General features: G+C 43.4%; 1 protein-coding gene across 1 annotated transcript in view; it reads right to left on the bottom strand.

Annotated features, from left to right (window-relative positions):
* The window catches only part of WWC3 (WWC family member 3), a 264566-nt gene extending 247366 nt beyond the window's left edge, over positions 1-17200 (bottom strand). The window contains exon 1 of the mRNA XM_089673898.1: positions 16536-17200. Coding sequence (XP_089530024.1) covers positions 16536-16768 — 233 coding nt within the window. The 5' untranslated portion in view covers positions 16769-17200. The remainder of the gene's footprint in view (positions 1-16535) is intronic.
* Between the last annotated feature and the right edge of the window lie 447 nt (positions 17201-17647).

Genomic DNA, 17647 nt, shown 5'->3' with positions numbered 1-17647 from the left:
TGAAGAAACCACATAAGAACCATTTACTACTGTATTACATAAACAATTGATGTCATTTTAGTTGCATTTGGGTAGTTACAACGTCCTTGTAGGATTTGATTCTGAATACAATTCCAAATGTACACTATAGTCCCTAAACCCCTTTACAGCATTGGGGGTTGAATAATTTTGGACACAACTGTATATATTTAATCAATGCTCTGCATCTGTGGGAGTCTGGAAACCACCAACATTTTTTTCTGGGAATTACCCTGAACAAGCGTGTACGACTATTCTAGAGATAGATGGTCATTGATTAGTGGTGAGTGTCAGTCCATGTGGGGCACTTTTGTCAAGCACAGTGGAACACTTTTTTGAAGATAATACATTATGTCCTATATGTTCTAGTTGGGCAACTTCTATTCTATGATGTCCATAATTTAGTTTATACTTAAAGAGCACTTGATTTCCATAGCAATAGTGGGATTTATTTAAAGCGGAACTAAACCCGCCTATCGTTTTCAGCTAAAGAAGCTGCCGCCTTAGCCTATGATCTTCAATGGCCATGATGCTGCATGTGATCAGTTATGACACCAGCCATTTGATCGTTTGGGTGAGAGCACAAGCAAATGTTACAAGGAATGTAACTGCTTTTTGAAACTGTTAAATTGGTAGGTTTAGTTCCGCTTTAGGATACATTCAGACCTAAGCATCACATTTTAAAGCATTTTCAAGTATTTTTGAGCTTTTAGCACAAATGCACATTTTTGCAGCATTTGGCAGGCATTAGAAGCCAAAGGGACCAGTCTTGTGCAGGGAGGATTGGAGGTTCAGGTAAGTATATCTCAGCTGTCCGCTCCCCAGAACAAATCAAGCAGTTAACCTGTGCAAAGGGTCTGTGCCTGCAAAAATAAAAAATAATTGCCGGAATTCTGCTTTAAGCTAAAATTTAACAAAAAAACTAAATGAATGTTACAAATGTAGTATCATGGCAAAAGCACAGTACTGACAAAGATTACTTCACATAAATGTACTTCTTGAAGCTCTCCAGGCACTGCCATTTAAAGGTGATGAGCCAAAATAGCCAAAGAGTACAAAAATAGGTGCAAAAGAATTTGTCAACTTCTAGATTCAGAGTGGCAAGATACTTTCCAGCAACATATTTATTTAGGTTGGTAGAAATAATTTTTCTAAGTATGATGTCTACTCTGTTGACAAAAGACTATTCGTATTTCAAGATTGTACAGAGCTTGCAGTTATTTCAGAACCTTCCTGCTTATCTTATGTAGAAGTATGTAACCAAGACTTCAGTCCTCAAGTTTAAGAAAGTTATAGGGACCATAGAAAACACCCATAGTATTATGAAGCAGACATAAACTCCAAGCAGATAGTTATTAATTACCGCAACATATGTTTTGAACATTAAAAACCCTTGTACACAGGGGAGGACTGGACTGCACTGTGGAGGAAGGTCATTACTAATAAGATATACTGGGCAACCAGAGGACCTGCAATCAGTGACACCTTGGACATAATATAGAAATCTGTTCCCCACTTGGGATCAGAGAATCTGGCAAAAGGAAGTCTAGCACCAAAACCCTTTGCATCTCTGAGATGTGCTATGACCAAAAGCTTAAAGCTGCAAAATAAGCTGAAGCTGGTGATGTGGTCACGTGTATTTCAATAAACTGCTGTTTTCACGTACATCCATCTTTCACCATAACCACGAATCTATGCAGCACCATGGCACATTTTGCATGGTACTCTACTTATGCAGGCTATAGACGGGTCGTTTATCGACCGATTGTTCGTCCAAAAAATGAAAATCGTTCTGTAAACCGATGTTGCCATCAATGATTGCGAAAACAGAAGTTTTTCTCGAATATTCCAGCATGACCGATAAACGAAATGAGGAGGAACTGCGAAAATTGGCCGATGCCATTGCCCCACTAACAGTGCGAAAATCTGTTGATTATTCTTTTGGACGAAAAATCGTCTGATAAACGAACCGCCTATGGCCTGCATAAGACAACATAAATCTGTCCCTACCATTATTATTATACAAAATGTTTGCTCAGCGCTGTACATTATAGATTAAAGTGATTCTAAAGACCAATTTTTTTTTCTAGAAAAAATACAAACATGTCTATACTTACCTGCTGTGTGCAGTGGTTTTGCACAAAGCAGCCTGGATCTTCCTCTTCTCGGGTCCCCCGCAGGCTCCCTTGGCCCATCCCTCCTGTTGGGTGCCCCCACAGCATGCAGCTTGCTATGGGGACACCTGCTGCTCCGTGTGTCCGTTCACACATGGAGCCGCGGCTCAGCCCCACACCCTCTCTTGCCCCTTTGATTGAAAGCAATGGAAGCCAATGGCTCCCGCTTCTGTCTCAGCCAATGAGGAGAGGGAGTTCTGGGCTAACTGAGACTCCAGTGCACATTGCTGGATCGAGAGGGAGCTTAGGTGAGTATTAGGAGGGCTGGGGGGGATGCTGCACACATAGAATGCATGAAGGTAAAAAACACCTTGAGCCTTTACAACCACTTTAAAGAGTTACTTGGTTGTAAATGCCCCCAAGATCAAATGTATCCAGTCTTCCCCTCTGATGCACAAAAGTACACAATTATTAAACAACAAACATTAACTGATAGAAAATATTCTTTCGAGCAATATTATTGTTTACCAAGGGTGGCACAGTGGCTTAGTAGTCAGCACTTATGCATTGCAGCACTGGGGTTCTTTGTTCGAAGTTCGGCAGGGACACTATCTGCGTGGAATTTGAAAGTTCTCCCTGTGTTCATGTTGGTTTCTTACCACACTCCACAGATATGCTGGAAGAGTAATAAGCTCATGTCTAAATTGGCTCTTATACGTATATACAAATTGTCTCTGCAAATGTGTTATCACATTCTGAGTGTCAGTTCAAAGCCAAGAAATTAGAAGATTTCAGGAAAGGCCTAGTGACCTACTTTGTAAAAAACATTTGCCAAGACAACTCTATGCAATAGGCTTCCAAGCATATCACATGGTGCCAGAGAACTGTTGGATATGATTGAATGACTATATACATACACATCATATACCCCAGATGACCACTGGCTATTTTTCAACATTTGTACACATTAACAGCAAGGTTGGAACAAACATTCATTCCCTCTTCTCTTTAGTCCCGAGGACACAGCAGCCATTGTTGCCAAAAAGAATGTCAAATTTCGGTTCAGTTTTCCACTTTGCAACAGACCATTTTAAATGATGGTTTCTGGATCATGTTCAAATATGGCTACTTCTTTGCATGATGGAGCTTTATCTTTCATTTTTGGATGGCAAGGCGAACTGTATTTGCAGTGATTTTTGGAAGTATTTCAGAGCCCAGGCAGTGATGTCCATCACAGGATCATGCCCGTTTTTTAATGCAATGCCGTCTGAGGGCCCGAAGATCAAGTGCATCCAATACTGCATTTCGGCCTTGTCCCTTGCACACAGAGATTTCTCAAGATTCTCAGAATCTTTTGATGATAACATGTACTGTAGATATCGATGTATTTAAAGTTTTTACAATTTTACATTGAGTAACATTATTCCGAAATTGTTCAACAATTTTTAGATGTAGCTTTTCACAGAGTGGTGAACCTCTGCCAATCTTTACTTCTGAAACACTAAGATGCACTTTTTATACCCAATCATATTACTGACCTGTTGCCAATTAACCTAATTAGTTGCAAAATATTCTTCCAGCTCTTCTTTGTTAGTACCACTTACTGTGCTAGCTTCTGTTGCCCTCCCCCTAACTTTTTTGAGACATGCTGCTATCAATTTTAAAATTACCTTCTTTCTTACAATGGTGCATTTTCTCAGTTTAAACATTTGATATGCTTTCTAATTTCTATAATTAATAAAATATGGGTTCATGAGATTTCCAAATCGTTGCATTCTGTTTTTATGTAGACTTTACATAAGAAAAATCTACATAAGTTTAAGTTTACATTTACCTGCTCTGTGCAATGGAAATGCACAGAGTGGCCATAATCCTCCCCTGGGGGTCCTCCACCAGCACTCTGGGCTCCTCCTCTTTAGTGTGACTTGCTAGGGAGTAGACATGCGGGCCTGCTCCTGAGCTAGGCTCTGTATGTCCACAGACAGATAAAGCTTGGCCCAGTCCCACCCTCTGCTCCCTTTTTACTGGATTTGATTGACAGCAGCAGGAGCCAACGGCTTCTGCTGCTATTAGCACAGCTTGTGAAACCAGTAAGAGGGACAAACAAAAACCTGCAACAGAGCACTAGATTGACAAAAGGGGGAACTAGATTGGAAAGGGGGAACACACATTGGAAGGTTGTTCAACTTAATGTAGAGAATGCATCAAGGTAAAAAACCTTTAGTGTTTACAACAACTTTAATAATTTTATATGTTATATAAAAAAAACTAGCAGCCAAGGTAAAAGCCAATGACCATGAAAGCAATCCATTATGGCTATCTTTAAAAAAATATAAGCACAACGATCCTCTTTACAAGATCACATAAAGATAACTTTAATGTGGAGACCTATTGGCTAGAGGTAAGAATTTTCCCTTTGCACGGCTGCTGTATGAATGGCTATTTTCCTTCAACCACTGCAGTTTACCTCTGTGCACATACAGACATATCGTAACCATGGAAGATAAATACCAGCACGCGCCTCAAGAGTTTATTTGCCACAAGATATTTCACGGGTAAAATTTTAACCTCAGAAATGATAAATGCAGTCAGAACCACTGCTGATAAATATGGATGATGGTACTGTTGATCCTGTACCGAAGGTGTTAGTTGTTTGTCTGTCTCTGGTTTTCTGGGTAGGTTATTAGTATTGACCTATACTTCCTCTCCATAAACACATTGCAACCTTGAATATTCTATTCTTTGCAACCACCTATTTTTTTTTAATAAATTGGTGATGTCATCACTGTGTACTGGAAACTGCAGCAAGGGAGGATGTATTAGAGAGATCCCTGTGTCACTTGATGTTACTGTGCAAGACCCATGCAAAAAAATACAATTCTTATTGTGCAATGGGAATTATAGCCATTAATGGGATAGTAGGAGCAGGACTGTGGATGGATTTGTTGACCTTGCTCAGACGGCCACAGCTTAGTGGACAGGACCAGGAGTCTAAGATGGTCCTCCGACTACAGCCAGCAGTGACTTAAATACGTTGCTGCTGGTAAAAGGGAACTACTGTGGGGATGTTATAAGATGGGCTGGCCTGGTGACACAGAAGCACAGCAGCCACTGGTCTTACAAAGAGCAAATCAGGGACACTGAGCCCTTATTATGCTGCTTTTCCATGGCGATTTCACAGTGGCTGCAACACTAGTTTAATAAAGCAGACTACATGTTTGATGTAAAGTAATGTGACTAATAAATATCTTTAACATTTCTGCCCAAGTTCAGCTTTAAAGAACAATTCCAGGTATGGAAATGTTCTACATAGTTATATTGGTCTAGTTTGGAACAATGTCATTATGTACTGTATATACCAGTGGTGGGCAACCTTTTTTTTCAACTGAGCCAAATCTCGCCAAAACCACGATTGAAATTTATTTTGAGAGCCACATTTTTAAAACTGAAAATACATAGGATGGTACACTGTTTTTAGTTTCAATAAGTTTTTATAGTAATTCATCCCCCATATAGTAATTCATCCCCCCTATAGTAATTCATCCCCCTATAGTAATTCATCCCCCATAGTAATTCATCCCCCATATAGTAATTCATCCCCCATAGTAATTCATCCCCCATATAGTAATTCATCCCCCATATAGTAATTCATCCCCCATAGTAATTCCTCCCCCATATAGTAATTCATCCCCCATAGTAATTCATCCCCCATAGTAATTCCTCCCCCATATAGTAATTCATCCCCCATAGTAATACATCCCCCATATAGTAATTCATCCCCCATATAGTAATGCATCCCCCATAGTAATTCATCCCCCATATAGTAATTCATCCCCCATAGTAATTCATCCCCCATATTAATTCATCCCTCATATAGTAGTAGTAAGTAAGTAGCAAGTAGTAAGTCAAGTCCCTCCTGTGTCAATTCACTTACCTTTGCTCCGCGCGTTCCTCTCGCCGTGCTCCCCGCGCCGTTCCGGTCTTCAGGGCGGACTGTGAGAGGAGCCTAGCTCCCCTCACGTTCATCACGCTGCCCCGCCTACACACATCCTGACAGCCAATCACTAGCTATCAGGATGTGAGTGGCAGCGAGACTGGCCAATCATTGCTGGGCTAGCTGCAGAGTCCTCGGCCACCCGAGAGGAGGGAGGGGAGGGGAGCGGCCGCCCGAGAGGAGGGAGGGGAGGGGAGGGGAGCGAGCGCCCGGCACACAGAAGAGCCGGATTAAAATGTGTAAAGAGCCGCATGTGGCTCGCGAGCCGCGGCTTGCCGACCACTGGTATATACCATACCTGGCTGATGCCCCTTGAAGCTGGAAATCAATGAAGTAGACACAGCTACTCCAGTGATACCCACTAGTTTCTCAGCCTGGTGTTGAGCAGCTAACCTGCTGCATTCTGTACACATAAGGTCCAGAGCTATTCAGAGAACACTTTCCATTTTCTCAATGAATTCAAAGAGTTCTGATTGGATGAGGTGGAGAGTGGTGATTTCCAGCTTCCAGGGGCATCAGTCAGGTATGGTATATGCATGGTTACAAGCTCTGAGCTGGGCCAATGTATCTATGTGTACCTATGTATAAAATATCCATACCTGGAATTCTTCTTTAAACTCACTGCCTTGAAAAAACATACTGTACACTATTTCAAGTCAGTGACTCGAGTCTGAAACCACAAGATTAGACAGACAACTAGAATTTTCAGGAGAGAACAGCAAAGGCAGCTTCCATTACAGATTTCCTTTAAAGTGAAACTCCAGATAAATTATTAGTTCGAATACACTGGAAGGAATCTAGTATCTTTGTCAGGTTTTACACATTTTTTAACTAGTAACCTTTAGTGAGAATCCCACTAAAGAAGACAAAGAGCAGTAAAAGCTATTGTTAGGACAGGAAACTAGGGGAAAAACTCCAGCATTAGGCACTGACCCAGGTTTTAACCCTTCCTCACTCTTTCCAAAATGAATGCTGGCTATGGCTCAGCTGACATTTATATTTGGAAATAGATTTTACACAATATTGGCCATCTGGTTTGCTATTTCTATCTAAAATAATAACTACAAAATTCTTACTTAAAGTGTTACTAAAGCCACAACAGTAAAATCAGTCTCTATATATACAGTAAAACATGCTTGTTATACTCACAGTGGAACCTAAGGGGTTAATCCTCTGCAATATGTAAAAAGCTGTTTGATCCTGACTTCTCTGATCCTCCCCTTCTTCCAGTGTCCCCCTCTTATCTCTCGATAAGACATAGTGTGGAGACACTGCACATGCTCAGTTTGGTGTGTATTGCTACAGAGATGTTTATTTTTTCTTGGGAGAGTGCATGTGATCAGCACAGGGCCAATCAGCACTGTCCAGACAGAGGTCAGGGGTTCTGCATCCTCCTACAGCAGAATGAAAACTCCTCCTACAAGCTTTAACATGTGCTTTGCTGGACACTGAAAGAAGTCACAAAACTTCTCTAACTGCTGATGAGAAAAGGTATTTAGCAGTTTATATCTGTTAGATTGTAAGCTCCTAACCCTCTTGTATTGAACTGTATTGTTGCTGTATTGTCTCCCATTATATTATTATAAATCCTGTATAATAATAATAATAATAATATTTACTAAAATATTTGCACTTCCATGTTGTGTGTACTGTGAGAGACTAAATATAGTGAATGCAGGGCTCTGGGTTTAGTAACCCTTTAAAGCAGAACACAAAGGAGACACTCTTGATGCACAGTCGGGAGCTTTATTACTAGCATTGCTGGAGGGTGGAATAGTAGGCATCGGTGCACAGGCTACAAAGGAAAAGTGGTTTGAAGGTCAAATCAAGGTAAGTTAAAAGGCTAGCTCCACCTTTTTCACCACGTTACATGTGACACAGGTATTTAGGGTGTCCCATGCAACATCGTGCAGACAACCCTCCTCTCCCCCAAACTGCCCCCTCCTGTGACAGCATACTGGGGTTCTCCACCGCAGCAGCTGTCACTTTTGAAACTGGCTCCTTGCATACAGTTATATCATTCATTCACAGAGATCTGTAAATTAGTGGATTAAAAGTTCCATCTGCCACTGCGGAAGACAGACCTGTAGTTCTCAATGGAACACAGCAGAAAGCTAGCAAAGCATCTGTGCCAAAAACTAGGAAGCGTGGGTGGAAAGGCGTGCCTGGAGTCCAGTAAGTACAAGTTGGATGGCAAATTTGAAGGTGTTTATTACAAATCTCAACAAGTTGAACAAGCCAACGCGTTTCAGAGGAACAAAGAATCCCCTTCTTCAGGGCTATTGCTGCATGCTTGTAAATAGAGAAGACTCTCAGACAGGTATGTCTGTTAACAGAAATCAGATGGAAGGATGCCCAAGTGTCAAATGAGTCAGCTGAGGTCTGCATGAATATATAGAGAAGACTCTCAGACAGGTATATCTGTTAACAGAAATCAGATGGAAGGATGCCCTAGTGTCAAATGAGTCAGCTGAGGTCTGTATGAATATATAGAGAAGACTCTCAGACAGGTATGTCTGTTAACAGAAATCAGATGGAAGGATGTCCGAGTGTTGAATGAGTCAGATGACTCAGCCGACACTCGGACATTCTTCCATCTAATCACTTTTAACAGACATACCTGTCTGAGAGTCTTCTCTATTTATATGCATGTAGCAACAGCCCTGAAGATGGGGAAGTCTTTTTCCCCCAAAATGCGCTGGCTTGTTAAACTTGTTGCAATTTCCTGGTAGTTACTGGACTCCGGGCGCTCCTTTCCACCCGTGCTTCCTAGTTCTTGCAAGGAAACTACCCTAGGGCCATATCCAGAGGTAGCAGCCCAGGCCCAAAAAGGGCTATGTGTTATCTCATTTTGAGTTGTTCACCAATCTTTGGAAATGAGGACTTTCCAGCCTGTCGTGATTTTGCAAATGATTAGTGGCACTGGCTATAGCCGGCAACACTGATCAAGGTGTTCTGATGGCGGGGAAGGCTCCTGTCATTAGAACACCACAGCACAGCAGGACTGATCCCCCCCATCCACACTTAGAAGGTGGGGTCTTTTTTTTCCATTTATTCCTCTAGTCGAATGAAAAAATGACTACTGCATGGCTAGCTTAAGTCTTTTCCTAAGAATTTTTGCTCGAAATCCATCAATGGCCAGCTTTAGTGTTATTTTGTTGCTGTTTCCAAGGTAGCTGGCATGACACAGACAAAGACTTCAGTGTGGCTGATGTATGGACTTCCAACCTTGCAAAGCTAAAATAATTCAGATTTAGTTATGCTGATCATATGACGAAGCATGCATATTTCACACTTTGACCCAAAGCTTATGTTTTAAAGATCTGAAAAGGAGAAAGTGAAAGATTCATTACCAGAGAAAGAAAAAATGGACAAGCTTCTTCTACCTGTACAATCTTGTATATTAAGTGTAAAAAACATTCACGGAGCTGTACTGAACATCAGTTTTGGGATGAAAAGCAGGAGGGATGGGGGAAAAGCCTGTGCTAGAAGGAGAGCTAGAAATACCAACAAAAAGAAATGTACAGTATGTCGGGCTTGTTTACACTTGCAGTCGGGGTAAGGGGGAGAGGTAAAAATAAGTGGTTTCATTGCAGTTTCACCACTCACTTAAAGTGTTGCTAAACCCACAACTGTAAAATCAGTCTGTATATGCAGTAAAGCATGCTTGATATACTCACTATGGAACCTAAGGGGTTATTCCTCTGCATTATACAAAAAGGCTGTTTGATCCTGACTTCTCTGATCCTCCCCTTCTTCCAGTATCCCCCTCTTATCTCCTGATAAGACAGATGGTGTGGAGACACTTTGCACATGCTCAGTTTGGTGTGTATCGCTAGAGGGGTGTTTTGTTTTTTTTGGGTTTTTTTTGGGGGGGGGGGAGAGTGCACGTGATCAGCACAGGACCAATCAGCCCTGCCCAGACAGAGGTCAGGGGTTCTGCATCCTCCTACAGCAGAATGAAAATTCCTCCTACAAGCTGTAGCCAGTGCTGCTGAACACTGATAGAAGTCACAAAACCGCTGTAACTGCTGATGAGAAAAGGTATTTAGCAATTTATATTTACTAAAATAATTGCTTGTTCATGTTTTATGTACTGTGGGAGACCAGGTATAATGAATGCAGGGTTCTAGGTTTAGTAACACTTTAATCTGCAAAGGCAGCTGAATGCAACTCATTCAAGTAAATAAAGGAATGCTGCCCCACAACCACCAATCCAAGCATTTGGCTTGCATTCATGACTGGGCATTTCCAATGAAAACCCCTGTTGTCTGTCACCTGCTGAATGCCTGCCGGCCGCACATGTACGCTCTCTGAAAAGCAATTCACTGCAGATCCACAGTGTATGCTTTACCACAGAGCACTGCAATACTTTGTGAAAGGGCATTGGCATTTATTTTGAAAGCCTCCCCAATGCAAATACACAATGCGCCAGCTCTACAGCACACCATAATACACAAAATGGATTGTAGCGTGAGGAAGTGAAAAAAAAACTACCAGAGCAACCATATTTCCGGCACCCCAGAATGCATTGCATTAATGAAGTGCATCTCAAAACACGGTAAAATGTGCTGTTGCATATACATTGAACAGCATTGTATAGTCTGGCCCTAAGTTTACTTCTGGGAAGGAAAGGAAGAGGGGGCAGAAAACGGCAGATGTGACCACTGTGACCCCTATTCCTTTATCCCTGGGTGCACTTACCTATACTTTACTCCTTTGAGCCAATTAAATAAAGACCTTCACAAAACATTTAAAATGCTTAAACACTGGCACTTAAATAAAGTTGATGTGTGAATGGACTACATTTTCCAGGCCTTTTCACAAAGCAGCAGGGAACCTAACGTGATTTTGTGTAAGAAGCTACGAACCTGTGCTTGTATCTTGGTCCCCAAGTAATAGCGGTATGCACATCTGCTGATCACATAGATAGGTCCAATTCCTTACAATAGTAATGATAGGAGAAAACACAAAACTAAAACAAAAATGACAAGGACAGTTTTGTAAAGCCACTGGGACAACAAACTGTCAGTTTTTAACCCTTCTGCTCTCTATCCAAAACAAAAAATGTTTTTGTTTTATACATGGAGTATAACCGAACACTTCTGTAAATGAACATTGTAAGTGCAGATCTCGGCATCCCACCATGGTTCTTCCTGCCTGTGGACCTTTGAATTACTCCTGTTTTGGTATTTCTACATAGTGTATATTTCCTGGTTTTTAGGATACATTGTATTAGTTTCCTCCTTACTGTTCATGGGGCCCCTTGTCTTAACCAGCATAAATCACACGTGGAACTATTTAAAACTTTGAGGGCCAGTTCACACCAGATTCCTGTGCATTCCCCTGCAGTGCAATTTTGCAGCCCATCCATTTGAATGGGCAGCAAATCTCACAGAACACACAAAGATTAGTGCATGCACTATTTTTAAAAATTGCACCACACCAAAATAAATGGTGCTTCAGTATCATGCAATCTGGTGCCTGCAAACACACTACATTTGTGATCTGTGTTTTGGGATGTCATGACATCCACAGCAGGTCGAAAAGCCAGTGCATTCTGAACGCTGTGTGGGAAACATGCATGAAACGTACCTTTCCCACACTGTGTAAACTGGTCCTGAGGGCCCATTAAGATCTATACAGGTGCGTAGAGGTGCATAGGTTACCGATGCACATTATCATGCGTAAATTAACATGCAACAGTGTAATGGGCCCCTAAGACCTGTTTGATGCTAACTCTTCTGCTCAAGTCATCACCAGATCTCAACAATGAGAAAAATGTGTGGTCCCACGATACAGCTTGACGACAAGGTGCTGGAAATCACTGAGTATTTTTTTTTTATTCTGGATACAGTAGGGCAGGGAAAAAACCGCTGTTTCTTGAGGATATCTTTCCAATGTGAAGTTAATCCTCTCCTAAAGAGCTGTCACCAGATCAAGTGTCCTCATTGATATTGGCATAGCCGATCAAAACAATTCAAGTGAGTGAATTTCCCTAACGGGGACACATACTGCAATAAAAACCTAATAAACAAACGTATCCCCCCCCCCCCCCCTTTAACCAGTTGCCTACCGGGCACTTATACTCTCTTCTTTACCAGGCCAATTTTCAGCTTTCAGCGCTGTTGCACTTTGAATGACAATTGCGCGGTCACGCAAGATTGTACCCATATGAAATTTTTATCATTTTTTTATCACAAATAGAGCTTTCTTTTGTTGGTATGTAATTGCCGCTGGGCGCTTTACTTTTTGCGCTATAAACAAAAAATTGCAAAAAATTTGAAAAAAAAATGTTCTTTGTTTCTATTATAAAATTTTTCAAACGGGTAATTTTTCTCCTTCACTGATGTGTGTTGATGAGGCAGCACTGATGGGCACCGATGGGCGGCACTGAAGGGCACTGATAGGCAGCACTGAAGGGCACTGATAGGCAGCACTGAAGGGCACTGATAGGCGGCACGGACAGGCGGCACTGATAGGCAGCACTAATGTGGTGTCACGGATAGGCGGCACTGATAGGTGGCATTGATGATGGGTACTGATAGGTGGCACTGACTGGCATCACTGCTGGGCACTTACTGGTGGCACTGCTGGGCACTGACTGGCAGCACTGCTGGGCTGCACTGATTGGCAGCACTGCTGGGCTGCACTGATGGGCACTGGTGGGTGGCACGGGGGGGCACAGGTGGGTGGCAAAGGGGGGGCACAGGTGGGCGGTACTGGTGGGTGGCACTGCTGGGCACCAATCATCAGTGCCCTGATGAACGGTGCTGATCCCCGCTCTGACAACTGCCGGCTCTCGGCAGTACTTTCCTCGCGCTCTAACAGCTCAAGGAAAGTGCAGCCGAGAACCAGCAATTGCATTTCCCGGTGATCAGCGTGTCATTGGACACGGCTGATCACGTGGTAAAAGGCTGCTGTGATTGGCCTTTTACCACAGCACGTGATCAGCTGTGTACGACGCCCTCCCAGAACTGGCCGGCCACAGTGTAGCCATCATTTGGCTATCTGCGGTTGGCAAGTAGTTAAGGGTCAAATGCTTGCTAAGTCCAATAGAGGAATAAGGTTTAATACTTACTTTATTTCTAGTTTCAGCAGGCTCTCCTCATCTATCATTTAGTGGGCAGGCCCTTTCTGTCCTCCAGTACAATGAAGGGATGTTGGCCCTGCATTGTACCTAATGATATTAGCATGCAATGGCCAGTCATAGTGCTTTATAGAAGAAGATTCTGGAGACTAATTCAATAGATGGAAGAAGCCTACTGAAGAGAGGAATAAGGCAACTATACTTAACAAAGATTTAATCCCTGCAATTCAGGGGAGGGCCCACAGCAAGGCTGCAATAAATGATTAGAAAGTCATGACATTTGGAGTCAGTAAAGCACTGCATACACAAAAGTTGTATTGTTTGCAAACCATTCTTATCATTGGCACATCCAAAATGTGCCAAAGTGCATGCGGTGAACATGAGCCTCGTGGGGGAGAGGGGTCCTCTGTGCACTCCCTGCACTCATTGGGGATTCATTTTAGAGGGGTGGGCACTCCTCGCTGCAGCATAGTTCTTTCAGCTACAGCTGTGCCTGTCGCTTGCATGCCTGTCATTTGCTCCTCAAAGGTGATCCGTGTATGCCGGCACTGTACCCAACCACCAACAAGACGTTGATCAAGTACACATATAATATGGATATTACACCCAGACCAGTGTCAGTGGTGCGCAGGCCAGGCTTTTTCTCACCAGTCCCTTCAAACAATTCCAAACAATGAAAGGTATTTATAAAACATAGCAAAGCCAAGTAATAGTATGCAGTCTTATAGCAGACCTCCCCTCTTCGCTGAAACTCCCTGGTGAAGGCAGCTCTGCGTGCACTTCCTAAAACATGTACAAGTCCTCTTGTAATTACAATATTTAAAAGTTACTAACATGGAATATAACTGCACTTCCTGGTCTAGGGAGGCATAGATGATGTACCTAGGGCCTCACAGATACACCCTGAGAAAGCTACAGCACCAGAGCCTTCCAGGGAGATCTTGTCTCTAAAGCCTCCACGTTTTAGTGAAATTTTAAGTTAATTTGGACCAAGCTTCTTCAAATGAATGACACTAACACATGCAGCGGCTGTCAATGCTATGTGACCTGTATGAGCCTCAGCTACATACAGTATACAGCCCTGGGTTCTGACAGCAGGATTGGATATTCCTGTTCCTGATCTCCTAGAACAAAACTGAGTTGGGCGATTGCCACTCATCCAATTAATAGGAAGCCTTGTATTTTAAGACTCAGTACAAGGCTTCCTCAGATCAGTTCAGATGGAGATTGCGACGTCTTCCACCTGCCTCTCCACCTTAGCCAATCAGAGGAAGCCTTTTACTCTACAGAAAACACAAAGCTTCCTGTGAATGGATGAGCAGCACTCATCTGACTCAATTTTGTTTCCGGAGTGGAATTATTCAACTGTTTGCAGATTCAATGGTTTTGATCAATTCGCACCTTGTTCAGATTAAAAATAAAAAATGAAGTCTGCATGGCCATCGTTACATCTACTAACAAGTATGCAAAGCAAAGGCCTGCCTGATTGTATACAGGTTGACTGGGTGGATTAGAAAGGTCCTCAAACTCGATTGACAGTGAACCTCCCGGCCCTTTAAGGGTTTCAGAAGCCAGGAGGCAGGGCGGGGTTTTAGGTCATGTGACCGCCGTGATTTGCTGTCACATGATCGGGAAAGGTCCCAATCGAAAGAGGAGATCGTGACCTTTCCGTGAGTACCAAACATGTGTGCTGGGAGCGCGCAGGGTGCGTGCTCTCAGCACGTTTTTTTTTAATAGAACGCAAATGTGCGGCCGCTCGGCGCCAAGAGGTTAAGATACAATCATAACATCATGTAATCTCATAGATCAAAGTGCTAACGTATTCATGAAAGTATCTTGGTGCTGCTAACTACTGAAAAATGATCTATAATAATCCAAATTGTCAGATGAACTCAGTTTGATCTAATCCAATCAAAATGAAGTCTTAATTATTCCGAAGAGAAGCTATGACTATTTGATTGTTTGAAGATTTAATTGATAACAATCAATAAGAAAATTGAAGCTTGTGTGACCACCATCAGATCTACCAACAAGGATGTGGTGCAAGGGCCTACCTGACTGTATACAGATTGATTAGGTAGGTACATAGTTTTGCTATATGTAATGGTGATCGTACATTGCACAATCACCTTTAGATCTACCATCAACTATGTATGCAAGGGCCTACCTGGTTGGATTGTTTAGGGCTGGTTTACACAGGAATGGGGCAGCTGCCCGTAGCACTTACCTCTCCTGTAGCAGTCCGTTCCCGACTGCGGCAGGGGGCACCATGGTGTGCAATTCAGTTCTTCTCACACTTTTTTTATTTGTAAAAACTTTATTTGAGGTGTATAAAACATATACTTCATTCATGGCACTGTACAATGCGCTGTGTTAAAAAGCAGCATGTCTGCACTTTATTGCAGTATGAATGGAACACACAGGAAACAACTGTTTTCTGTGTGTCCTTTCAGTGACAGACATTGCAGTAAATTACTGTCACCGCAGTGTGGAATAGCCCTTAGGTATGTTCTCTTTTTACACAGTTTTGGTAAATCTACAGTGCAGAGCTTGTACAATCAGATTTCATAGTTTATGGTCATTTGATTGCACAGAGTGAAACATGTGCCATGACCTATACAAGAACCGTTATTTTTCGATCAACCAGTGTGTTGAAGGAAAAAAATAAAACAAAAGATCTGATTCCCAATCCACACACTCAACGTGGATGGGGGAATACTCCCACAGTGCTATTGTATTCTGACGGCAGGGAGAGTTCCCGGCTGTCAGAATACACTGATCAGCATTGCTGGCTAAAGCCGGCGGAGTTGATCGATTGGGAAAAACCTAACAGGATGGTTGTACTGAAGTTGATCGGTTCTCTACAACCATCCTGATCGAAATTCGGCTAAACCGGCTGAATTGCGATCCATCTATGGCCAACTTGAAGGTCTGTTCACACCAGTCGCTGTGTTCCAACTCAGCGGCTGGCTGGTGTGCGGTGCAATGGAGCTGGACAACTGCAATGCTGAACATCGCTAATGCCACTGTTCCCGTTTTTCAAAACAAACTTTATTTATATAGACAACTGCAATGCTGAACACCGCTAATGGCACGGTTCCCTTTTTTCAAAACAAACTTTATTTAAATATCACATAGTGACACTTCATAAAGTTTTATTGGCCGCGCTGATGGATATCCTCACACTATTGGGGAAAAGTCCGGCCTGCCGCCTGCACATAGGAGACGAGCATTTTGTACTGGAACAGCTGCCCAATGTTGGCCCACCGCATCTGGCGTGAATGGGCCCCTAAGTGACAGGGTATACAAAGAGGATTACCTGTCTCGGGGGTCGATCCATGAGGTCTGTCTGGTGTTGTGGTCGATATAGAACACCCTCCCATCGTAGTCCCTGGCCTCTTCCCAGCCAGCAGGTAGAGGCAGCTCTGAGCTCTCCCTCATGCCTGGCAGTGCACACTGGGGAGGACATGCTGGTGGCGGCTGCTGCTGCTGCTGATGCTGTTGCTGTGACTGCTGCTGTCTTCTCCTCCTTCCAGCACTCAGCCAGGGCATGGCACTCACACAGCACTAAGTTCTCGTCTTCCTCTGTCTGCTAATCTCCCTTTCCTGTCCCGGGACTCTGCTTTCCTCCTCCTCCCACACTACACCGATAGCAGGGGGAGACCAGCAGAGAACGGCTCCGTCTCCTGTCCCATCCTAGTCCACAAAAGCCCTCTCCGAAGTAGAAGAAGAGTTCAGTCCCCCCTGGCAGAGCCGAGTCCTCCCTCAGGGTCCCGTGTGTGGCAGGCTCTGGACTGTCCGCTCTTCGGGCTCTGAGCCTCGATTCGCTCTACTGAGTTCCCAGCACAGTCATGGCACAAAGCTCACTACATTCATGGCTGCTCCGGCCTGAGGAGCCACACTCTGCTTACAGTTCCGTTTCTAGTTCATCCATGTCTGCCCTCCTCACTCACAGCCCAGTGTGTGTCTCCTTCCACACAGCCCATGGCAGAGCAGCTACCTCCCTCCCCTTCATCGCTGGTTCCCTCCCTCAGCTTCCTGAGCTCTCTTTCCACTCTCAAAGCTCCAATTTTAGCTAAAGTAATAATGTCTGCACCACACCACACGGCACAGGCCATGTCACTTAGGGCTGGAGGGATGCTGGGGACACTGGTGGTTCTAATAAAGGCACTGCCACAGCCAGGGCCACACAACAAATGTGTCCCAATGTTCTCCTCACACTGGAACAGACACATTCACTTCACAACTGCTAGTTCTGTTTATTATTCTGAATGGGTGTGCACACGGTCCAGGGGACAGAGAAAAATACCTCAATTACAATAAGCACACTTTGGCCTCCTTTGCATGGACAATGAGGTCCATACAGCGTGGCATAAAGGACCACAAGTATTAGGCAGTGGTATATGCAGCCTCTCGGTGGCTGGGTCTGTT

Source organism: Staurois parvus, unplaced genomic scaffold (genome assembly GCF_062004578.1).
Source record: "Staurois parvus isolate SC_StPar_1 unplaced genomic scaffold, SC_StPar_1.0 ptg000145l, whole genome shotgun sequence".
Classification (NCBI taxonomy): domain Eukaryota; kingdom Metazoa; phylum Chordata; class Amphibia; order Anura; family Ranidae; genus Staurois; species Staurois parvus.
Note: the sequence above shows the minus strand (reverse complement) of the source record. Positions and strands in the feature narration are given on the sequence as shown.